This window comes from Corylus avellana, chromosome ca5 (assembly GCF_901000735.1).
Source record: "Corylus avellana chromosome ca5, CavTom2PMs-1.0".
Taxonomy (NCBI): domain Eukaryota; kingdom Viridiplantae; phylum Streptophyta; class Magnoliopsida; order Fagales; family Betulaceae; genus Corylus; species Corylus avellana.
The window spans coordinates 32,625,777-32,650,154 of NC_081545.1; the positions used below are offsets into that span (position 1 = coordinate 32,625,777).

General features: G+C 35.9%; 5 protein-coding genes across 5 annotated transcripts in view; 3 read left to right on the top strand and 2 right to left on the bottom strand.

Moving 5' to 3' along the window:
- Nucleotides 1–2,455: 2,455 nt before the first annotated feature.
- LOC132183188 (F-box/kelch-repeat protein At3g06240-like) lies at nt 2,456–3,692 on the top strand. The gene has a single exon (XM_059596594.1). It carries the CDS (start codon nt 2,512–2,514, stop codon nt 3,622–3,624), a length of 1,113 nt encoding a protein of 370 aa, XP_059452577.1. The 5' UTR covers nt 2,456–2,511; the 3' UTR covers nt 3,625–3,692.
- Nucleotides 3,693–6,327: 2,635 nt separating this feature from the next.
- Nucleotides 6,328–12,888, top strand: LOC132182164 (F-box/kelch-repeat protein At3g06240-like). The gene is made up of 5 exons (XM_059595355.1): nt 6,328–6,822; nt 7,000–7,300; nt 7,389–7,575; nt 10,004–11,300; nt 12,553–12,888. The coding sequence occupies exons 1-4, from the start codon at nt 6,440–6,442 to the stop codon at nt 11,209–11,211; spliced, it is 2,079 nt and encodes a 692-aa protein (XP_059451338.1). The 5' UTR covers nt 6,328–6,439; the 3' UTR covers nt 11,212–11,300; nt 12,553–12,888.
- A 514-nt stretch (nt 12,889–13,402) lies between these two features.
- Nucleotides 13,403–16,423, top strand: LOC132181106 (F-box/kelch-repeat protein At3g23880-like). Its single transcript, XM_059594176.1, has one exon. The coding sequence runs from the start codon at nt 13,491–13,493 to the stop codon at nt 14,667–14,669; it is 1,179 nt and encodes a 392-aa protein (XP_059450159.1). The 5' UTR covers nt 13,403–13,490; the 3' UTR covers nt 14,670–16,423.
- Nucleotides 16,424–21,668: 5,245 nt separating this feature from the next.
- On the bottom strand, nt 21,669–22,629 carry LOC132183245 (extracellular ribonuclease LE-like). Its single transcript, XM_059596648.1, has 2 exons — nt 22,113–22,629; nt 21,669–22,033 (listed from the first exon to the last, which is right to left on the bottom strand). The coding sequence occupies exons 1-2, from the start codon at nt 22,330–22,332 to the stop codon at nt 21,732–21,734; spliced, it is 522 nt and encodes a 173-aa protein (XP_059452631.1). The 5' UTR covers nt 22,333–22,629; the 3' UTR covers nt 21,669–21,731.
- A 1,090-nt stretch (nt 22,630–23,719) lies between these two features.
- Nucleotides 23,720–24,378, bottom strand: part of LOC132182891 (ATP-dependent zinc metalloprotease FTSH 6, chloroplastic) — a 3,851-nt gene continuing 3,192 nt past the window's right edge. The window contains exon 5 of the mRNA XM_059596258.1: nt 23,720–24,061. Within this exon, the coding sequence (XP_059452241.1) occupies nt 23,720–24,061 (342 nt within the window). The remainder of the gene's footprint in view (nt 24,062–24,378) is intronic.

Here is a 24,378-nt window from a genome sequence, read left to right on the forward strand (position 1 = left end):
TTGGAAGATATTCTTTGTTACCATTCTTGAGACTAGTAAAGGAGTTGAAAACATTCCATTGCGTGAATTATATGGGTCACTTGACCTTCTATTTTGTACCTCGAGTACAATGGATGTCTCTAACCAATGGAAGTGAAATTCAATGGTTACGTTTTCTTTTTGGCAACAGATGGGATGCACAATGGCCAAATGCAAAGGCTGATGACATTATGTTACTTTTTGTAGTTATGGGGACAATGATTTATGGGGTCATTTCCCAGAGGATGTAGATCTCTTTAGACAATTTTTTTTTGCCCGAATTTCAAAAAATTTGAGCACAGAACGGGAGTTGTGGGTATTGAGATATCCTAGTAAGTGGGCTTGTCACCCTCGGAGTCCTATTTGGACACCCCGACACTTGCACCCCTTCTGTTTTAATTTTTTTTAAAGAGAATTTAAATAAAGAATTATAAGAAATCTCGATTTCATTATTTATCATGTTAGGATCCTCTCCAATTATTCTAAAATTATGTGAATTTAGTCTGTTTCTTGCAGCAAACGGATTGAAAAATACTACCTATTAAAAATGTAGCATATTACCAATAAAAATTGAGTTCTTATGCTATATGTTGTTATTAAAAAAATAAAAAATAAAAACTCTAAGCTTAAAAGTTGTCTTTTGATTTTAAAAAAAGAAGACTATAAGTGTCCCTTTCAAAGTTTTTTTTTTTTTTTTTTTTTTTTTTTTTTTTAAAAAAAAACTCCCTAAACTAACACGTGTCAAAAGGTAATAGAGTAGCCTATCAAACTAATAAAATGTGTTAAAAATGTCACATCTTTTTTATATTCCTATAATACCCTTATTCTTTGAAAAACTAAAATAAAAAATTAATAAAAAACTAAAAAAATATTTTTTATTTTTTATTTTTTAAAAGGAAAGGGGTGGCTGCTAGTTGAGCCAACCACAGGTTTTGATTTTGCATTTATCCATATTTTTTATACCTCACGAACGATTTGTAATTTAAGCTAATTACAATGACTAATTTTTTATTTATTCCAAAAAAAAATGTTGTATTTATTTGGCCCTTGGTTTTTTTTTTTTAAATAGTTTTTTTTTAATTAATTTTGTTTATTTAGTTTTTAAAAGAATATGGGTATTATAAGAATATAAAAAATATATGTGGCCTTTTTGACACACTTTGGTGGTTTGATTGGCTAGTTTAGTGCCTTTTGAATATTGTGGGGTTCTATCACAAACGACTGTTAGTTTGTGAAGCTTTTTTATATTTTCCCCCCAAAAAAAAACTTTTTGAGATGAACATTTTTTTTGTTGCCTCCATGACATGCCACATTTTGAATAAATAATATTTTCCAAGTCATTCCCTACCAAAAAAAAAAAGCCTAATTTTAGAATCAGGGAGTCTAGGGATGAAAAGGAGGTCTAACCTCTAACCACACTAACCGCTTTTAAAGGCGGTTAGTGCTTAGACGGTTACGATTAGCGGTTATAAGTTTGAAAAAACCACAAACCGCCTTTATGTATATTATATAATATATATTATATGTATATGGGATAAATGTAAAATTGGCCTGTATAATTGGCTTAAATTACAAATCACTCACTGTGATATAAAAAAAAATTTATAGATCCTCAAGATATGTGAAAATAACAATTTACTTCATGAAATCAATTTTCGTTAAGTAATTAACAAAATCTGTCACTTTACCATGTCATACCCAATAAAAACGCGATGCTTGTTATTATTAATTTCTAACTTTCAAAAATAACAATTAAGATTTTTCACATCATTTTACGACGCTAGCTAAGATTACACATTAACCCCCACTCCACGCCATTCTGTTTCAGTAAATTAACCTAATCTTTTATATCACCAAAATTTTACCCCATGTGTAACCTCCATCATCTTCATATTCCTCGGGCACTTCACAAAATGTGATTGTTAAATTCTCGTAAAATGCTTCCAAATCGTGGCGAGAAAAATGAAAATGAGTGAGGCTTACAAGTAAAATTCCAAAGATATAAGAAATTAAGCTAATTTACTGTAGTAGAATGACGTGATAAAGTAATGAATTTTGTTAAGTTACTTAACTGAAATTGATTTTAGGAAGTAAATTGTTATTTTGGCGTGATTTGTAATTTAGGCTAACCACATAGATCAATTTTATATTTATCCATATAATCTGTTTTTGTTTTTTTTAAAGAATTTTTTAATTTTGTTTTATAAACTTTTCTTTAAAAAGTGGTTAGCAGTATTAATCACTAATCGTAATCGGTTAGAGAAGATTGCTAGCAAATTTTAGAAATCATCGGTTACGGTTGTAACCGCCTCTTCAGTCTTCACCCCCTCCACGGACCCTTATCCATAGACAATTTACACAGAGAATGAGTCACTTGGCTCTGGTAAGAAACAAGACTCACTTTTCGCGCTTTTGCCCCCCGCGACATTTTCCTTAGACTTCTCAAGCTTTCGCAGTCGAGTAGGTTGAAGGGTGCAAGGAAGGAAAGCAAAAATGTCGAGCAGGGAGCTTCCAGAAGATTTGCTGACTGAAATCCTATCAAAGCTACCCGTCAAATGTCTGGGACGATTCAAGTGCGTAAGTAAATCCTGGTACGCTCTGATCACAAACCCTAATTTCATCACCAAGCACGTCACTTGGGCCAATTCTCACAATCCCCATCGTATGGCCATCCTTAGCCATTGGAATGCGTGTGGGAACCCACGTGTCTCCACACTCTTTAATGAAACCCTACAGCTGTCCGGGGATGTAGATCTATTACAATTGTTTCAGCATCAGGTTGGCGAGGTTGTAGTCGTCGGTGCCTGCAATGGAATAATTTGCCTTTCTGCTACTCTGCGGGAGGATGGGAAATGGATCAGCGGTTATGAACATCTAGTGTTATGGAACCCTGCGACAAGAGAATCAAAGATGCTCCCTCCAATCCACCGCCCATGGGATTTGCCAGGCTATTTTTCTAATTTTGGCTTCGGTTTTGATTCAAAGACTAATGATTACAAGGTGGTTAGGATTCTGCACGACAATTCTCAATCCGAAGTTGCGGTGTACAGCCTTAGTGCTGATTCTTGGAGAGCGATTGATTCGACCCCTCACCCATCTTATTCGATTAATTCATCTAGTTTTCCTTCATACCTAAATGGAGCTTTTTATTGGTGGGCTTTTGATATGGGTGAGATTTCTCAGCCATTCTTGGTTTCCTTTGATATGAGCAATGAGGTGTTCCAAAAGGTATTGCTTCTCCCACTTGAAGCATCTTTATTTGAGGGTATTGCTGTTGTCAATGACTCTGTAGCTTTGATTTTGCGATGTGAGGGTGAATTGGATTATTCGTTTGATATATGGGCGTTGAATGAGTCTTGTGTTGAAAGGACTTGGACCAAACTATTAACAATCGAACCCATTCCACCATATCGCTGGGATCTGATACAGCTTCGGGAGGATGGTTCGGTACTTCTAAGCGATCCAAATGTAGGAGGCTTTGCATTGTATGGCCCAAGAACACAACAAATGAGGGATCTTCGAATAAATGATTCTAGATCATGCTCTCAACTTATTAGTTACACAGAGTCCATTGTTTTCCTAAATGGATCCGGGGGATGTGCATGAGCATCAAGACAGTTCTTAACAAGATTTCAGACCATTTCGGTGATTGGGCTTCCAATTCATTTTCATGGAGGGCCTTGAGATTTACAATATTGGGAATTAAAATTTATTGGATCTGTAAATTAGTATCTGAGATTTTGACCATGTTGATTGTTGGGTTTTGGTGTCGAGCAGCGTGCACAAACTAAGCAAATAAATACAAACAAGTAATCGATTCTTTTCTTTTTTTGCCAAAAAAAATTGAACTAGTATCCAGTAAAAGAAAGGACGTGCTACATCAACTTTAAAAGTTAAAAAAAAATAGTGTATAAAATTCATAAAAAAAATTACGCCAAACCTTCCATAAATCCTATCAAATGCTTGCTGCGATTCAAGCGCATATGTAAATCCTGGTATGCACTCATCACAAACCCTCATTTCATCGCCAAGCACTTCACTTGGGCCACTTCTCACCATCCCCACGCCATGCTTAAGCGCTGGTATGGGATGGGGTTCTCCTAGCTCTCTAAAAACTCTTAGAGCTGTATGGGAATATAGATCTCGCACAATTGTTTCAGGCTGTCGTTGATAAGGTTCTAGCCTTGGGTCAGTGCAATGGAATATTTTGTTTTGCTGCTACTCTGTTGAAGGATTTTGAAATTGAACTGTTGAACGATTATCATTTTGCCTTAAAGGGTGGCCACCTCTGGCTGGTTTGGAGGTGGTCGAATCACCCCAAAGAGTTCTCATCATCCCTAAGTTGCAAAATGGGATGACCGAAATCACCCTAAGGCTGTTGGGGGTGGCTCAGCCAACCCCGTTCGGCTTGGGGTGGCCAAACCATCCCCAAGGGCCAATCTTAATTTTTTTTTTTTTTTTTTTTTTTTTCCATTGGCCAATGTGGTTCGGCCACCCCAGGCTAAATAGGGGTGGTCGAGCCACCCCCAACAGCCTTGGGGGTGGTTTCGACCACCCCCATTTTGCAAATTTGGGGGTGGTCAAGCCGGTAGGGGTGGCCGACCACCCCTTAGGGCAAATTGGGCGTGGCCAGCCACCCCTTTTTCATTTTTTTTTAAATAATAATTTAGTTTAATTTTTTAATGCTTTTAATGAGTTTAGTTTTTTTTTTTTAAAAAAAAATATTTTTTATTTTTAATTAGGTATATGAACACGTGTCGAGTTTTTAGAAGCGTTGACGTGAATTTTCATAAAATTTTGGCCGAAAGTTAGACATTAAAAACTAAAACTTAAGGAACAAAAAATAAAGTTTTTAAACCATTATGGGCAAAAAAAGATTTAACCCAAAACTTTGAGTTCAAAAGTTGTCTTTTGGTTTTAGGAAGAAGGTTAGAAGTATCTCTTTCAAAGTGAATGAAATTTTTTTTTGAGAGGAACATTTATTTTTGTTGCCTCCATGCCACATTTTTAATAAATAATATTTTCAAGTCATTCCATAAAATAAAAATAAAAGGCATCGATCCACGTAATTTTAGAATCAAGGGACCCTTATCTAGACTTGGTAAAACGGGTTACTGTGTCAACCCATTTGCGACTTGTTATGACCTGCCACCCATTTAGCCTCAACTCGTACACGACTCGTTTAATAAACAGGTGGAAACTCCAAACCCAAACATGGCATAATTAAATTAGTAGGTTACCGTGTCAACCAATTATTTTTTAGCGGGTCGTGTCGGATCATGTCAACCCGACACGACTCGTTAAAAATAACGGTTTAAACGGGTTGACACAACCCATTTAGTCCATTTACCCATTTAAAGAGCAAAAACCTTCTTCTCATAGGAAAATCGACAAATTATACACGGATTAAAGGAGAAATCCAACAAAATCATAGATTCACAATCTATTAATTTATACACAGATTTAATGATTCACAAGAAACAAATATACACAGATTCACTGCTTCCTTGGAGCCTTTCCACCAGTCGATTTGCGAGCAGTCTACTTCGTATGAGCCATATCTCTTCAGATCGAAAGCACAAAACACAAAGTTTATGCAAATCGCAAACCAAGACGCTCTCATCAGAACCAATAAAACCAAGAAACTAAAGATGCCAGAAGAAATTAAGAGGAGGAAAGAATAGGGCTAGTACCTTCGAGAGCTCTAAGAAGAGGGTGAGGGCCTAGGGTTTCTGATTGTCAGATCTGGGCGTTGAAGAGAAGAGAGGGAGAAAGGAAGGAGAAAGAAAGAAAATGAGAGAGAAAGGAAGGAGGCAGTGTGAGACTTTTAGGTTTAGGTTTTTTTTTTTTAACGGGTTGGTAGGTCACCCGCAGATCAAGTGGGTTGACCGGCCAGAAACAAAAATAAACAGGTCATAAATGGGTTCTAACCCCGTTTATGACCTAAACCCGTTTAATGTAAACTCAAATCCAGTAACTTCGTGTCGTGTTTGTGTCGGATTGGCAGGTTGTTTCATGTTTGGCCTTATCTATAGACAATTTACACACAAAATGAGTGAGTTGGCCATTGAGGTGTGTTTGGCAAAGGGCTTGAAAAAGGAAGTGAGCCTTGCAGATTTGATTGATGTGAAGAAAAAAAGTAAAAATATTTTGTATAAAAAAGTGAAAAAAATTTATTTTGTAGTAATTTTTTATTTGAATAGTAATAAAACGAGAATGATGTGATGTAAAAAATAAGAATATTGAGATTTATTTTGACATAAATTTTTTGGGTCTTTGGGTCCCGTCTGCCCACTCGTTTGCCAAACACACTTAAGAAAGAAGACTCACTTTTCGCGCTTTTCGCCCCGCGACATTTTCCTTCGACTTGTCAAGCTTTCGCCGTCGAGTAGGTTGAAGGGTGAAAGGAAGGTAAGCAAAAATGTCGAGCAGGGAGCTTCCAGAAGATTTGCTAACGGAAATCCTATCAAAGCTGCCCGTTAAATCTCTGGGGCGATTCAAGTGCGTAAGTAAATCCTGGTGCTCTCTGATCACATACCCTAATTTCATCACCAAGCACGTCACTTGGGCCAATTCTCACAATCCCCATCGTAGGGCCATCCTTAGGCATTGGGATGAGTGGGGGAACCCACGTGTCTCCACGCTCTCTAATGGAACCCTAGAGCTGTCCGGGGATGTAGATCTATTACAATTGTTTCAGCATCAGGTTGGCGAGGTACAAGTCTTCGGTGCCTACAATGGAATAATTTGCCTTGGTACTACTCTGCGGAAGGATGTGGAAATGTTCGCCCGCCGTTATGAATAGCTTGTGTTATGGAACCCTGCGACAAGAGAATCAAAGATGCTCCCTCCAATCCACCGCCCAACGGATTTGCCGGGCTTTTTTTCTCATTTTGGCTTCGGTTTTGATTCAAAGAGTAATGATTACTAGGTGGTTAGGATTCTGCACGACAATTATCAATACGAAGTTGCGGTGTACAGCCTTAGTGCTGATTCTTGGAGAGCGATTGATTCGCCCCCTAACCGATCTTATTCGATTCAGTCACCTCGTTTTCCTTCATACCTAAATGGAGCTTTTCATTGGTGGGCTTTTGATAGGGGTACGATTTCTCAGCCATTCTTGCTTTCCTTTGATATGAGCAATGAGGTGTTCCAAAAGGTATTGCTTCCCCAAATTGAACTATCTTTATTTGAGGGTGAGTTGGATATTGCTGTTGTCAATGACTCTGTAGCTTTGATTTTGCGATGTGAGGGTGAGTTGGATTATTCGTTTGATATATGGGTATTGAATGAGTCTGGTGTTGAAAGGACTTGGACCAAACTATTAACAATCGGACGCATTCCACCCTATCTTTGGGATCTGATGCCAGCTTCGGGAGGATGGCTCGGTGGTTCTAAGCGATCCAAATGTAGGAGACTTGGAATTGTATGACCCAAGAACACAAGAAGTGAGGGATCTTCGAATAAATGATGCTGGATCATGCTCTCAACTTGTTAGTTACACAGAGTCCATTGTTTTCCTAAATGGATCAAGGGATGTGCTTGAGCATCAAGACAGTTCATAACAAGATTCAAGCCTTCAGAATTTAGGTTTTACAATATTGGTGATTTGAGGCTTCACCTTGCAAGTTAGAGGGCCTTGATAGTATCAGTATTGTCAAATGCAGCTTAACACCACCGTTGATCCAACTACTCATGGTAATTCCAATGAATATGTCATGTTTTGTGATTTCAAGCCTGAAATTGTTGTGATAACGGCTTGTTTTTGTGCTTTCTCAAGTCATCAGGAGATCGCTTTGAATGTTTGATAAGTGTTATTTTATGTAATTTAAGATTTAACTTTCATGTTTATGGTATTCTCTTTATTTAATGACCCGTTTTCTTAATATCCTTTTGAAGACCAAGTTATTGACCCGTACAATGCTTTTACAATATGCAATGAGAAATGCTAGGGGTACTAACTCTTTTACTAACAGATATGTACTAACATAATGTAGAGCTTATTCATTGGTATTCGTAGCATTTTTTTTTTATATTTATTTATTGTTTTGATAATCTCCAATGAATAAGCTTCACATTATGTTAGTACCCATATGTTAGTAAAAAAATTAGTACTCTTAGCATTTCTCATGTGCAATTAGATTGCTCTAGAATTTTTGGGTCCTCGAACCTTTGGATTAAGATCCTCTACAATTTTAAAGAAATTATATTTTCTTAATTTCAGGATCCTGGATCCTCGGGGGCCTATTTGGGCACCTCGAAACCTGCGCCCCTTTTCTCGTTCTTTGTCTAAATTCTTTGGAGAGAATTTGGGCAAAGAACTACATAAAACCCTAGTATCATTTGTTAACAAAATTTTCACCTAGAGTTCTTTTGGGTTTGCGATTTCAAAACGTCTGAATATATATTTTAAAATGTGTGAATTGCAAATGTTATTTTTTAAATGCAGTTTACCATTAAAAATTATATGTTTTTAAAAACGCATCCCATTTTCTGCAATTTGAAAACGCAAAATTTTCTACATTTTCAAAATGCAATTTTTAAAAAAGCACTCTTAAACGATTCATAATATTTTGAAAGGCTAAATGCATATAAGAGCACTAGTTGTACCTTCTCTAAATCTTATTCTCTATCCATGTACAATGTTTAAATTGTTTCTCTTTTCCTATCATTTAATTTAAAGAATATAGTGGCATTAACAAGAATCAAGGTGGTTTACATTATTTATGCCTTAAGATTTTTATTGCGGGATTCGAACTCATGCCCTACTTTGTACCTAATCACTTGGAGATTTCTTTTAGCCATTGAACCATTTTAAAGAATATTTAAATGGTATAAGAAAATGATAAGGAAAACTATTGTGGAGTTTTTATTTTTTATATTTTTTTGATATGTCTGCACAAAGCGAGGAAAAATGGGGAGTGGGATTTGAAATTTTGAATTATTGACCTCCGACCGATTAAACTACCCATTGAAAATGCTATTATGGAGCTTATTTGAATATAAAAGCAAAAAATAGTTTAATTTGTTACATTTAACAAAACTCTAAAAAAAATTGCCGCTAAGTACTCTAACATATTAAAGTAAGAGGGATTATAGGTACCTAACTTAGAGGCTCAACTTAAGTCCGACTTTTGCCTTTTTTTTTTTTTTTTTTTTTTTTTTTTAAAAAAAAAAAAAACTAAATAGCAAATGAAAAAAATGTGTGAATGAATAATATCTATTTTTGGTCCTTCTTTTGTTTGGTATTTTTTAAAAAATACAAAATGATATTTTTCTTCATAAAAATATCATTTTTTAATACGAACTTACTTGGGTGTTAATTGTTATTTTTTTTTTTGATAAATCACCAAACAAGTAATCGATTCTTTTCTTTTTTGCCAAAAAAATTGAATAAAAGAAAAGGAAAAAAACAAAACAAAACAATTGTATCAACAATCAACACAATATGATAAACATCATGTTGCTCGCAGAAAAAAAAAAATCATAAATAAGACCTAACTTTTGCTCTCACTTGATCACTAGTTAAAAAAGAAAAAGACAAAGAAAAAGAAAAAGAAGTCAACCTAGTAATTTCACAACAGTCGCCGATGGGGAGGGGTGGTTTGTTAAACAACAACACCCCACGGCATTATTCATCTTTAAAAATATAATAATAATTGATATGTGAAAATGAAAAAAAAAACATGTAGTATTAAAAAATAAAAAAATTTATTTTATAATGATTTTTTTATTTAAATAATAATAAAAAAATAATAATATAATATATAAATAAATGATTTGATATAAAAATAAAAATATTTTTTTTAAAAAAAAAACAAACAAACAAGAAGCGAATAGTACGGTGGAATGGGATGGGCAAAACAAACAAGGCCGTGACATTCGGTACATAAAAATAACGATTTTTTTTTTTTTTTTTTTTTAATTTAAAAAAAATACCACGATGGTGTATAAAATTACTCATTGTGGTTGTTGTTGGTGGAAGAAAGTAAAGCAAAAATGTCGAGCAGGAGGAGGGGAAGGAAAGGGCGGCGAGGGAGAAAGAAGAAAAGTGCAAACACGCGGAACAGGGACCTCCCAGAAGATGTGATAATCGAAATCCTATCAAAGCTTCAGGTCAAATGCCTGCTGCGATTCAAGTGCGTATGTAAATCCTGGTATGCACTCATCACAAACCCTCATTTCATCACCAAGCACTTCACTTGGGCCACTTCTCACCATCCCCACGCCGTGCTTAAGCGCCGGTATGAGATGGGGTTCTCCTGGCTCTCTAATGAAATCCTAGATCAGTACGATGAAACCGTAGAGCTGTTCGGGGATATAGATCTCTCACAATTGTTTCAGGATGACGTTTACAAGTTACTAGTCTCGGGTCCCTGCAATGGAATATTTTGTTTTGCTGCTACTCTGTTGGAGGATACTGAACTGACACTGTCGGACGATTATGATCAGATTGTGTTATGGAACCCTGCGACAAGAGAATCAAAGACGCTCCCCCAAATCCAACCCCCGCCGGATGTAACAGACCCCGTTTATGATTTTGGCCTGGGTTTTGATCCAAAGACTAACGATTACAAGGTGGTTAGGATTCTGACCTTCAATTCTCAATGCGAAGTTGCTGTGTACAGCCTTAGGGCTGATTCTTGGAGAGTGATTGATTCATCCCCTAACCCATCTTATGAGATTCATTCACCTCGTTATCCTTCCTACCTAAATGGAGTTCACCATTGGTGGGCTCACGAGAAGGGTAACATGAACCACCAAATCTTGCTTTCCTTTGATATGGGCAATGAGATGTTCCAAGAGGTACCGTCTCCCCCAATTGAAGCATATGGTCTTGGGGATGTTTCTGTTCTCACTAACCATGTAGCTGTGGTTCTACAATGCGGCAGTGGGTTGGAAGAATGGTATGAGATATGGGTGTTGTTTGAGACTTGGATCAAACTATCTACAATCGGACTCCTTCCGCCACATACTTGGGATCTGGTAGAGCTTCGGACGGATGGTATGGTAGTTCTAGGCACTAAAGGCACTGAAAATGGAGCCTTGATACTGTATGACCCAAGAAGACGAAAACTGTGGGATACTAAAATATATGGGGCTTCTTCATGCACTCTACTTCTGAGTTACAAAGAGTCCCTAGTTTTGCTAAATGGATGGGGGAATTTGATTGAGCAACAACACAATTCATAGCAAGATTCTAGACCATTTCGGTGATTGGGCTTCCAATTCATCTTCACATATTTGGCATATTACTTTTGGAATTACGATGAAGCCTGAAGGTGAGGGGTTTTCCTGTTACTTTTTTATACTTATAATACTAGCCTTTTCTCCCTATCTAGTTGATAATGTTGGCTATCTGTTGAGTGCTTGGAAACATAGGGAATATGAATCATGTAAAAAGTCTTCCCAGTGTTTTGACTTTTTAAGCATATAATTTCCTCTTGCTTTTTATTGAATCTTTCCGGTCTATATGGTTCCCCTGTACAACGGTGAGTTAGAGGACCTTCAGAATTTGGGTTTATAACTTTGATGATTGAGAAATGCTAGGGGTCAATAAGTTTTTTATATTTGGCTTATATTCTCCTACAAATTGAATAGATCAATTATTAGATTTGTGGGGTCTACCGTTGACTTACGTAGAGTCCATATAAGTCCACAAATTTAATGGTTATTAGAAAAATATTGACCCCTAGCTTTTCTCATAAACTCGTTTTGTACTCACACCATAACTAAGAACAAGCTCTTCTTTTCTTAGTGAGTTATACAACCACCCATTAGGTATGAAATCTACAGTCAGACCATTCATTATGTTTCTTATGAAATCTTCAAGAAGGTACCATTTGAACTTGAGCTCATTGAGATTGAGGTTCATTGTTCATATTTTGAAAACTACTTTTCATAATCTAATACCCAGAGTTCCTTGACTATAAGGTTTTTTAGCCAGTTATTCCAAATATTGCCTGCTGATACTGTTTTTAGCAGTAATTAACTTCTAAGTCTTACCCTTTGCTCTGACACTGTTGATTGTTGGGTTTTGATGCCAAGCAGAGGGCTGTAGTGTCAGCCCAAAATTGGGGAATAAAGCCTAATGGGTGGTTTATCACAATTCACAATTTTGATTTTCCTGACTCTCTACCTAAGCTTCTTTTTTCAATTCACTTATTCAGTCTTCTTACAATACTTTTTTCACACAAATTACATCTTGGCTATGCCTATGCATGTTGCCTAAACACATGACTAAATTTATATATATATATATAAACAAATCGCAACGGCTAAATTTATTCTTCTTGTTGTAAGTTGACAGAAGTTTGTGTACAAGTTGAGCAAATAAATATGAACTTACTTAGATGTCAATTTTTTATTTTTTATTTTAAATGCAAACAACTGACCAAGTAATCAATTCTTTTTCTTCTGCCAAAAAAAAAAAAAAAAAAAAAATCGAAGTATCAAGTAAAAGAAAAGGAAATACAACAAATGGAGAGCCTCCCTCTCCTATTCATTTCTGATTTTCTCCCTTTCCTCGTGCAGGAAAAAAGAAAATTACCAAAGGTGAGTGGCTAGCATTTGACATTTACAATTTTAGCTTCTTGCAGGCTCTATGGAAGTCGGCTCACACGTCCGGGGTTCGTCGGCGACGGTGCCCGAGTACTTCAATGCCAGAGTTATGTTGGTCGTAAATATGGTTGGAAGATTTTTTTTTAATCATTTTTGAGACTAGTCGAGGAGTTGAAAAAAAAATTCCGTTGACCTTCTATTTTGTACCTGGACTACAATTAATGTGTAACCAATGGAAAGGAAATTCAATGTTTTCTTGTTGGGAAAAGATGGGGCGAACAATGGCCCAATGCAAAGGCCCAACTCCAACAAAACTTTCTCCAAACCTTTCTTTATTAAGATTAGATTTGTTTTAATTATTTTTTTTCCTTATTAAGATTAGGTTTACTATTACTATTAAGATTATGTTTATTTTCTTTACAAGTATTTTTCTTATATAAATAGGCTAGTTTATTATGTAAAACTAAATTAATTGAATTATTTTTAAATTTGAGAATTTTCTCTCAAATACTCTGTAGTTTTTTCTTTTTTTTAGCGTGCGGGCTTATTCTATTTTTTTGGTAGAAGACGAAGAAGCTTCTCTTTGTAGAATTAAAGACGCTGCCATTTGATTAGTTATCTTATTTTTTTATTAAGTCAGATTTTTAGCAATTTTTTCAACGGTCCCTAATTAATTCTTTTTTTATTTTTATTTTTATTTTTTTTTATTTTGGGTGTGTGAGAAAAATTAAATTGGACCGTTTACAAGAGATACCAAGGCTAAATCGTCAAGTCCATCTCCATCAAAAAGTCGTCGCCGACGGCTCTGAAGGTAAAAAACGGCTCTAAAAAAGGAAAAAAGGAAAAAAGAAAAGAAGAGTGGAATAGCCCCAAACTATTGATTCAGCAGAGTGTGTGAAAGAAAGGGAAAAATGTCGAGCAGGGACCTCCTGAAGGGAAAAATGTCGAGCAGGGACCTCCCAGAAGATGTGATAATGGAAATCCTATCAAGGTTGCCCGTCAAATGGCTACTGCGATTCAAGTGTGTATGTAAATCCTGGTACGCTCTCATCACAAACCCTGATTTCATCAACAAGCACCTTACTTGGGCAACTTCTCACAATCCCCGCCGCGGGGTCTTCCTTACGTGCGAGCACGAGATTACCCGAACCCCCTGGGTCTCCCTGCGCGCTTATGAGACCCTAGAGGTGTCCAGGTACGTTGATATATCACAATTCTTTCCTCAGGACATTGACGATCTTGCAGTCTACGGTCCCTGCAATGGAATCCTCTGTCTCCTTGGTGGGTTCGAGGATCGGGACGACGATGATGATCGTGGCCGTAGCAATGGGCTGGTGTTATGGAACCCCGCCACGAGAGAATCGAAGGCGCTTCCTGTAATCCACCGCCCTCCTGAGGTGCCCACTACCTTTTCTTTCAATTTTGGCTTCGGTTTTGATCCCAAGGCTAATGATTACAAGGTGGTAAGGATTCTCAACTTCAGTTCTTTGAAATGCGAAGTTGAGGTGTACAGCCTGAGTACTGATTCTTGGAGAGTGATTAATCCGTCTCTTAATCCAGCTTATCGTGTTAGTTCCCCTCGTTTCCCCTCATACTCAAATGGGGTTCATCATTGGTGGGCTTGTGAGCGTGGTAACAGGGACAGCCGACTGTTGCTTTCCTTTGATATGAGCAACGAGGTGTTCCATGAGACCCCGTTGCCTCCCTTATCTGAAAGACATTCTCTTTTTGAGGCTATTGCTGTTATCAATGACTCTGTAGCTTTGGTTTCTGTGTATCATGGCGGCGAGGGTAAATGTTATGATATATGGGTGATGAACGAGTGTGGTGTGAAAGTGAATTGGACTAAACTGTTCACAATCGGACCCCGTCCACAGCTTAGCAATCTGTTAGAACTTCGGGAGGGTGGTTTGGTTCTACTAAGAAATGAAAATGGATGGCTGGTGGTTTTTGACCCAATAACACGACAACAAAGGGATCTGGGAATATACGGAAACTCCTTTCAGGTTGTTAGTTTCACGGAAACCCTAGTTGTACTAAACCGATCAGCAACAAGATCAGCACCAAGGCAATTCAGGAGATGGTTATGAATCCTTACTTGGGCCACATAAACAAGGTTCCGCACCATTTCAGTGATTAATCTCATATATGCATAAACTATCACATATTTGGCATACTACTCTAGGATTTGGAGTTTCTGGAATTATGATGAAGGTGAGGGGTTTTGCTGTTACATTGTGTATAACTTATTGTTTGCCTTTTGTGCCTATTTATATGTACACTATCTGTTGGGTGCTTTGACGCATTAACAAATACTTTCTGCTGGCTGTCCATTGAAATGCTTGTGGTTAATTCTACACATGTTCTTTGTTAGAAGGATGAAGAATTATAAATCAATGTAATGAACTTTTGTCTATTTGGTTACTGTAAAATGTTAATTGAACCTTACATTTAGGTAATACACAGATTTCCAGTATCCACATCTTCATTTCTGCCAAAGGAGATGATGCTGGTGCTTGTAAATTTGGTTTAAATTTCAAAGGTAGCAATCACATTTCATAGATTATGTGAAGTTCAGCAGGTGCCAATTCCATGATGCACCTTAAGTATAGATTCATTAGACATAAGAGATACTACTTATTACAAGCACTCAGTGGGTAAGAATGCTCTGCTTATCTTTGTAATGCAAAACTGCTGAACTTTTGATTGAAGCAGTCAGAATTGGCTTATAACTTCAGTAATCTTGAATGGTTATCTTGCACATTGGATCACTATCATAAAATCCAACTCCATACGAATCACCCTTGATCCAACTAGTTGGGGTAGTTCATAAGTCCTCCAAGGTAATGCCAATGTATGTCTCATCTTTCACAATTCCAAGTCTTCCACTTCCTATGAAATTTTTGTCCTAGGGGCTATTTTAGTTTTCTTCTCGATTCATTACCAGATCACTTTGATCAGGAAAGTGTAGTTTCCTAACACAGGCTCAACCGCAACCAGTAACATTATAAGTATTGAATGTAATTTAAGATTTAACCACAATATTTTTCGTCTTGCTTTAAACTAGTGCGGCAGTGCTCCCATTTTATTTATTTATTTTACAGTTTTTTACCTTTAGGGCTTGGATTTGATTGATTTATTATAGTACCTGTTGTAATATCAAATTGTTCAGAGAGAACACTTGTACACAGATTTTTTTCCCTCTCTTGTTGAGGTTCTAAAGAGTTCAAGTGACATGTCGATTTGATCATTTGAGCACTCCTTGGTTGGTGGTTTTAGGACAGACAGAACGAAGTGAATAAAGTGAAGCTATCAAGGCCTGTTTCCCATTTTGAAGTCATGATCTGTATGTCAATACAAATTGTAATGACAGATGGCCAGACTGGTTAGTAGCCCTCTACACTGAACAGAAGCTGTTTTTAAATTCATGGCAGAAGTAAGAACAGGGAGCTGTTGGGAAGTTACACGCACCCTGAAGGGGTTTACACATGGAACCCATCATTCATTCCGTTTTTATGGAATGAATAAAGTATTATTTGAATGCAAGTTTATTTTGGATTTGGAAATCCCTTTTAGTTATCTAATAATATAGTTTTTTTTTTTCTTCCTTGCTATGAGGTTTCCTAGCAGGTGTCATTATTAGGTAAGTTTTGGTGATTACAATTGAATTTGTTGAGCTCTCGGTGGACTCTGAAAATGTCAGTCTTTGAGATTTTTTCCACATGTTGGCTCATCAAAATAAACGGATTTCCAATGTATAAACTTCACTTAGGCATAAATCATGAGCTGCGCAGTTATCAGAGTGTTGTTTTCTATAAATTGCCCTGATTCCAATTGTTGATTACTACCTTCTTGGTGGTTTGGCTGCCCATTGTAAGAACATCGGCTGCACATTTAGGCCTTAGAAATATGGTTTAGGATCCTCATTTAGGCTTTTACAGGTCCTTGCTCAGGCCTTGCACTATGATGAGTTCCTTTGTCGTTGAATATTAATCGTTTAATAAACAAATTTAGTCTTCTTGTAGTAAGTTGACTGAAGTTTGTGTACAAGTTATAAGCAAATAAATATGAACTTACTTAGATGTCAATATATATATAATACAAACAAGTAATCAATTCTTTTTCTTCTGCCAAAAAAAAAAACTGAAGTATCCAGAATAAGAAAAGGAAAAACAGCAAATGGAGAGCCTCTCTCCCCTATTCATTTCCGATTTTCTCCATTTTCTCGTGCAGGCAAAAAAAAAAAAAATTACCAAAGGTGAGTGACTAGCATTTGACATTTACAATTTTAGCTTCTTGCAAGCTCTATGGAAGTTGGCTCACACATCTTGGGCTCATCGGTACATAACAGGATTTTTTCTAGTTCATTTGAACGGGAGAATATCCTGTTAGTTATACTTGAGAGGTATTTTTATCTTTTTACTTTTTGAGAGGACAAAAATATTATTGCACTATAACTAATTGAATATTATCTAACTCAAATGAATTAGAAGGGATCCTAATTCCATCGGTACTGCCTGAGTACTTCAATTCCAGAGTTATGTTGGGCGAAAATATGGTTGAAAGATTTTCTTTTTTACCATTTTTGAGACTAGTCGAGGAGCTGAAAACATTCCGTTGACCTTCTATTTTGTACCTGGACTACAATTAATGTGTACCTGGAAGTGAAATTCAATGTTTTCTTGTTGGGAAAAGATGGGACGAAGAATGGCCCAATGCAGAGGCCCATCTCCAAAAAATCTTTCAGTTATGTAAGATCTTTAGGGCCCAATGCAAGATAAAGGCTAACGTTAACAATGGCTACTACACATTCTCATGTCAACATAGTAAGATAAAAGGTGAAATAAAGGTTTGTATATAACATTTTCAAATGTCATCGTAAAAAAAGTAACATAAAATTCAATCAATTTAGGTTAAGTACTGTAAATCATAATCAAAAAAACATTTCTGATGTAGGACAATATTTTCATATACTTTTGGTAAAAACGAAAATATAGAAAATATCAAAAATAATATTATAACAGTACCGCTTGATCAAAATTTTTACCCAATCTTAGACAATGGAAGTACAAAATGAAAGATTGTTAATTTTATATTAGAATTTTATTTTATTATGATTTTATTTTCAACATATTTAATTTGATTAATATTTTATTTCATTTATTTGGATTTGCTTTAATTATTTTTCTTTCCTTATTACGATTAGATTTACTATTACTAATAGGATTATGTTTACTTTCTTCTCAATATGAGGTACATCCACAAGCGAAGGCAATCACGAATAAATTCACTATCAAAGATGGAATACAAAATTGTGAAGAGAAATTCACTCAAAATCCAAAGCCCGCGCTTCAAATGGGAGATGCGACCATCACAACTTGACAACTGAACCTCATGTCTGTATCATTGTGTCATTATTGGCTGACAACTTGTTCCTCATTGCTTTCCCATCTAGGGATCTTGCTCGCTTTACTATTACTATTAGGATCAAGTTTACTTTCGTCCCCAAAATGTAGTTCAATCGACTGGGACCATGTTTAATGAAATGGGGGTACTAGTTCGAATCCCCCTCCCCAAAGAAGGATGAAGTTTACTTTATCTACAAATATTTCTCTTCTATAAATAGGTTAGCTTATTAAATAAAACTCATCAATTGAATTATTATTAAATCAGAGAATTTTAATTTACAAATTTAATTTACAGCAAGCCTTCCATCAGGGCTGGCCCAACTGCTAGGTGAGTTAGGCCGGCGCCTAGAGCCCCGATTTCATAAGGCCCATTTTTTTTTAAGGCCCAAATTTATTTTTAAGGCCACAAAAAAGTTTGCATAAAAATTTAAGGAACTCAACATGCTTTTTCGAGGCCTTCAACGTGCTTTATATATATATATGGAGGCCTAGCATGCTTCATGCACAACGGCCACAAGACCCTTAACATGTTTTAAAAAAAATGAAAGTTAAGCTTACAAACATATTTTACAAAAAAAACTTTTACAAATTAATGTGGTACAACATGATTGGATATGAGATAAATTCAAATTTTGAGAAATCCAATCATATTGTGCCACATTAGTTTGTAAATTTTTTTTTTTTTGTAAAATATGTTTGTAAGCCTAGTATTTTCCTTTAAAAAAATAATATTATTTGTTTATAATATCGAAGCCCCTAACATGCTTTAAAAAAATATTATTATTTTTTTATAATATTGAGGCCCTCACTTTCGCTGCAGAACGACAACAACTTATAAGGCACACAACATGTTTCCTTAACTATACAGTAAAAAATAGAACAATAAAACAACTCAGTTTTATTGTTCTATTTTTTTTTTTTTGACATATATATAAATCGTGTTTGTTTAATTTGTTAATATTTTTAATCAAACATTTATACTAAAAAATATAAAAATATGTATATGGGTATGAAAAACTTAAAAAAGAAGAAGAGAAAAGTAGAAAAGCTGATTGAATCTCAAAGATGAGCTCTAAATAAATTTGTTATTAGCAATAAACAAAATATAGAGGATAATTTAGGTGAAAAACTCGTAAATGAACAAGAAATTCATCAAAAAGAATTAGAAGATAATGAAAATACTATTGATGTATCTAAGTCTTTTGGCACAAATATTTGAATAGTATCTTAACTCTATCCCTTTCATCATTTGAAAAAAAAAAAAAAAATACTATTGTTACAAATATTTATGACTCAGGCCAAAAAAAAAAATATTGATGTAAAATTAAGGGATTTATTAGTAGAAAATAGATCCAATAAGATACAATAATATAGATTTTCTTAAAGATGAGAACTTTCGGCATTTTTTTTAGTACATATTATATACGAAAATTATCAAACAGAGAGAAGCATATTAAAAAATGGCTAGTCTATTCAAAAGATTTAGATAGAGTATTTTGAGGAGAATAATGATTTTTACATAAAAATATAATAATAATAACATTATTAAAATAAATATTATTTAATTAATATTTAAATATTTTAAAAAATAAAGCCCAATTTAAAAGTTTCGCCTAAGCTCCAAAAACCATTGGAACAGGATCTACTCCAATCCATTTTGGACTAGAGAATATTCAGTTAATGGTCAGGATATCTTTAACTGAAGCTATAAATAGAACATCTGCCCCATTAATAAAAAAAATAAAAAAAATATTATATATTTTTTAAAAAAATTATAAAAAATTAAGAAGTGGCTAGCCACCTCAAGGCCCTTGGGGGTGGTTTGACCACCCCCAAACCGGCCGTGTGGGGTGGCCGAAACCACCCCTATGCCCTTGGGGGTGGTCGGGCCACCCCCAAAAGCCCAAAACCCATTCCCATAATTTTTTTTTGGCTTTTTGGGGGTGGCTGGAGCCACCTCGATTTTTGTTTTTTGTTTTTAAATATTTTTCCTTTTCTTTTTCTTTTTCCTTTTTGTTTTTTTTTAGAAAAAAAAAATAGATGCCCAACACCGCGCCGTTTTGGGCTAGGGGTGGGTGTTGAACTTTGGGGCCCAAAACGGTATAGTTTTAACGTGAGGGTATAATGGGAAAGTCAAACCGTTTGAGTTTAACGTTGAAAACTAACAAAGGGGTCCAAAGTGATAGAAATGAAAAGTTCAGGGGTCCAAAGTGAGAGATTTGAAAGTTCAGGAGATGTTTGTTAAATCGGCTGAAAGTTCAGGGGGCCAAACTGAAGTTTTCCAATTTTTTTAATATTTTGCTTTTTCTTTTGCTTTTATATATATATAAAATTTTAATGCCCAAAACAGTGTTGTTTTGGGCTAGGTGGGTGCTGAAGTTTGGGGTCCAAAACGGTGTAGTTTTAACTTGAGGGTATAATGGGCATAAAAAGTCAAACTGTTTGAGTTTAACGTTGAAAACTAATAGAGGGTCCAAAGTGATAGAATTTAAAAGTTCAAGGGTTCAAAGTGAGAGATTTAAAAGTTGAGAGAAATTTTGTCAAATTGATTGAAAGTTTAGGGGCCGAAACTGAAGTTTCCTCTTTTTTCTTTCTTTACTCTGAGGTTTCCTAGCAGGGGTCATTATTAGGGATGCTCACTAAAACATTGCAGTTTACATGGTGAAGATTGTGTACATGAGGATTTAACTTTTGGTGATTACAATTGAATTTGTTGAGCTCTCAGTGGACTCTGAAAATGTCAGTCTCTAAGATTTTTTCCACATGTTGGCTCATCAAAATAAACGGATTTCCTATGTATGGACTTCCTTTAGGCATAAATCATGAGCTGCGCAGTTAACAGCGTGTTGGTTTCTATAAATTGCCCTGATTCCAATTGTTGATTGCTGCCTTGTTGGTGGTTTGGCTGCCCATTGTAAGAACATCGGCTGCACATTTGGGCCTTAGATATATGGTTATGGATCCTCATTTAGGCTTTTACAGGTCCTTGCACTGTGATGAGTTGCTTTGTCGTTGAATATTAATCATTTTGGCACCAAAAAAAATTAAAAAAATAAAAAAATAACTCTCTGCAGTTTAATGCTAGAAAAATAAAAGAATTTCATACTTGTATATGGAATTTTCGTAGGTTTTAGTTAATGGAAATGACTTTGTCAAAGGGGCAGTCTTGTATGCATGAATGCCACATGACTCATAGCATAACAGTACTGCAAGTGAATTTTTTTTTTTTAACATGTCCACACAAGGGAAGAGAGAATGAAGATTCGAACTAGTAACTTCCACTTCATTAGGCATAGTCTACAACCGATTGAGCTACCCCTTGAAGACGCAAGTGATTTTAACATACCCTCCTTTTTTTTTTAAAAAAAAAAATTAATTTAGTTTAATTTAATTTAATTTTTTTATTACTATTGACATGGGATCTGTGCAAAATCTTGCATATGGGATCGGATTGAGCATCTTGATTTCTATTCACAAAACAAACCCCGTTTGTTTAGAATTGTCATTCGCCTAACACTTATATGATCCAATTGCATATGCCATAATTAAGTGGTGAGAGAGCGTATGCGAGAAAGAGAAGCTCAAGCTCAAAAAATAATTTACAGTTTTGAAAAAGAGAAACAATTTTACGAAAATTAAAGAGAATTTTTTTGGTCAACCAAAAATATTTTTGGTTTGCAATTACTAGAACAATGAACATAAACAAACAGAGGAAAATACATTCCAGGAAATTTCTCTTCACTCTTATTTTCCCAAGTTTGCAAACTGTGGGACAGGAGTATTTTTCCTCTCCCATTTTCTTTCCCTCGCTTGTTCTTTCAAGAACCAAGTAGAGAAAGGAATCATTATTTCATCATGGTGGCATCTCTCTTTTACGGGGCAGTCGATGATATTGGTTGCATTGTAGTCAAAGCACAGGAAAATATGGGAGAGCAGAGGTATTTTCTTGTACAAGTCGCACTGTATTTGAGGATTGTGCCCTGTAGCTGTTCTAATAGCATCAGTAATGCTATCTACTTTGTAGATTTCACCATATGGATAGATATCTGCAGTAGCATTAACAACTTTGTTGATTATAGAGGCAACCATAATTTGAATATAAGTGAGCAGAAGTTAGTGACAAACCTTTCTCTGCTAGCATATCCTCGAGTCTATATTTTTCCTTGAGTTCGAGTGCTGCCTTAAAAAATGCATGCTGAGGGAGTATGTCTTGGGAGCAACTTCCATGGTTTTCCCACTCATCTTTCCATAGTTCATAATTATCCTCCAGCAGGAGCGATGGCCATTCCAGGTTCAATCTATCTTTAAGGTCTGAAATCTGTCCCAAGACATTTAGGGAGGACATAAAGCTTACATTTTTAATCTTACCCTCCGTTTATTTCAATGTAAAATGTTTTTTTTGTTGAAAATGATTTTCAATGATGCTGAAAGAAATATTTGGCATTTGGCTCGTCCAAAACCACCAGCAGTCGCGTTGGCGGCCGGCAACTTCAGGCGACGGCAGTCGGTGACCTCCGACGACTACTTACGAACATGGGTGAAGGTTGCCAGCGACCTCTAGCGAAACTGGTGGCAGTGATCGAACTCCGGCGGAGGACAATGACCTCCGGTGGCGGCAGAGAATGAGTTACGAGAGAGTGCATTTGAGAAGATTGATTTATTGTCTTAGTTGAGCACCTTTTGAACAAATGTAGACACGTTATGTTGGTGAATTCCACAAAATGCTGCTTGAAAAAGTTGTAGTATGAAGAAGATAATTAGCATCCAATGTGATCCTTTCATCTCTCTCTGTCTCTCTCAAGCACACATGCACGCATGTCTTTCTGAGAATATGCTGCATTTATAGGCAAATCATAGAGTTACAATTTCGAAATTCTTCTGAAAAAAGCCTAATAGTGTGGAAACCTTAAAGAGTTTCCAGTGTCAAGTCGTTGACAGTTAGCTGGATACCTTGAATGTCAAGGAGACAAGCAATTGCATTTACTGAGTGCAGAAATTAGATGGAGATGTTTTCAGAGTCTCATCCAAAAGTTTATATTTCCTTTCGTTAATAATAAATAACTGTCCTTCACGACTACCTATCAAAATCTATTGCGTGTTAAAAGCATCAGAGATATCAATTATAGATAATTATGGCCTGGGCCCTTTATCAGTCTGTTTCTCTAGAGCCTAGAGGGTCGTTTTGGTGGCTAGGATACAGCAAGCAAATTATGGACTAATTTTGATGGCTTCATCTTATGCTTTCTTTTGACTAATTTTGATGGTTGCTTCTTTATGCCTCAAAATCTTTCCATGGAAAATCAGCTCTGAAGATGGTTGTTGTTGAAAAATACTTCATTTATGTATGAGTGAATGATTGAAAACTCTTTAGTCCCAAAACTTATCTAATATTTTGTTTCAAAGTAGCTGTAAAGTCGGCATTTTTCTGATAAAAAATGCGGAGTCCCTAATCGATTGAGTTATCTTTAAGAATTGTAGTCTCAAAACTTGGGCTCTTGGTAGACCTAAATTTTTAGTCAAGCAAAGCCTACTAAAATTGTGGAATTTGCTTTGGATATTTTGTAGTCTCAAACAAAGATGGATATTTCTTTCTTTTATGGATTTTGCTAAAATTGTGGGTTACAGTAAATAAAAAGTTACACTTCGACCGACCACCATAAAAGCTTTTGTACCTAGCTAGCAATCTATCTACCATACATTGTGGGTTACTGTACAATTTGTACCGAATTTACCTACGCTTCCATCATCTCCCGGACAGGGATTGAAGCAATCTTAATTGCAGAAATGTCGGTGAATTCGGACAGGATTGCCCTGAATTCATCTCCTGTGAGGGTTTCCTTCTCCACCAGCACGTCCACCAGCGTATCAATGGCCTCACGGTTGTTCCTTATGTGGTTCTTTGCAATCTCATAGGCACTTTCTATTATACCTCGTACCGATGAATCTATGTCTTCTGCAAGCTTTTCCGACATGGAGTTCCTGGCTAGCATCCTTAGTACCACATCGCCGCTTTGCACTGCCGGATCAGTCAATGCCCACGGCCCGATATCGGACATGCCAAACATTGTCACCATCTGTTGGGAATGGGAATTAAAATCAAACACTTGAGCTACATAAACAGTTATTTTTTTTTGGGAAAAATATAAAAAAGCCTTTCAAACTATCAACCGTTTTCAATTTAGTCTCATAATGTTTCAAAAGTGATAAAATAGCCCCCAAAATTACCAAACTATTGCATTTTGGCCACTCCGTTAGTCAAAACCGTTAGTTTGGACGGAAACTGAAAAACGACGTCATTTTGTTGGGGGCTACTTTATCACTTTCTGAACATTAGGGGGTTAAAATGAAAACGGCTGGTAGTTTAGGGAGCTTTTATATATATATATATATA

What these genes read in the sequence shown, in the direction of transcription:
- LOC132183188 (XM_059596594.1), top strand. Translation starts at nt 2,512, where the DNA reads ATGTCGAGCAGGGAGCTTCCAGAAGATTTGCTGACTGAAATCCTATCA.
- LOC132182164 (XM_059595355.1), top strand. Translation starts at nt 6,440, where the DNA reads ATGTCGAGCAGGGAGCTTCCAGAAGATTTGCTAACGGAAATCCTATCA. An exon ending in ATTATTCGTTTGATATATGG is followed by an intron (nt 7,301 to 7,388) that starts GTATTGAATGAG and finishes ATCTGATGCCAG; the next exon opens with CTTCGGGAGGATGGCTCGGT. An exon ending in TGTGCTTGAGCATCAAGACA is followed by an intron (nt 7,576 to 10,003) that starts GTTCATAACAAG and finishes TGTTGGTGGAAG; the next exon opens with AAAGTAAAGCAAAAATGTCG.
- LOC132181106 (XM_059594176.1), top strand. Translation starts at nt 13,491, where the DNA reads ATGTCGAGCAGGGACCTCCTGAAGGGAAAAATGTCGAGCAGGGACCTC.
- LOC132183245 (XM_059596648.1), bottom strand. Translation starts at nt 22,332, where the DNA reads ATGTCCTCCCTAAATGTCTTGGGACAGATTTCAGACCTTAAAGATAGA. An exon ending in GGATATGCTAGCAGAGAAAG is followed by an intron (nt 22,034 to 22,112) that starts GTTTGTCACTAA and finishes ATGCTACTGCAG; the next exon opens with ATATCTATCCATATGGTGAA.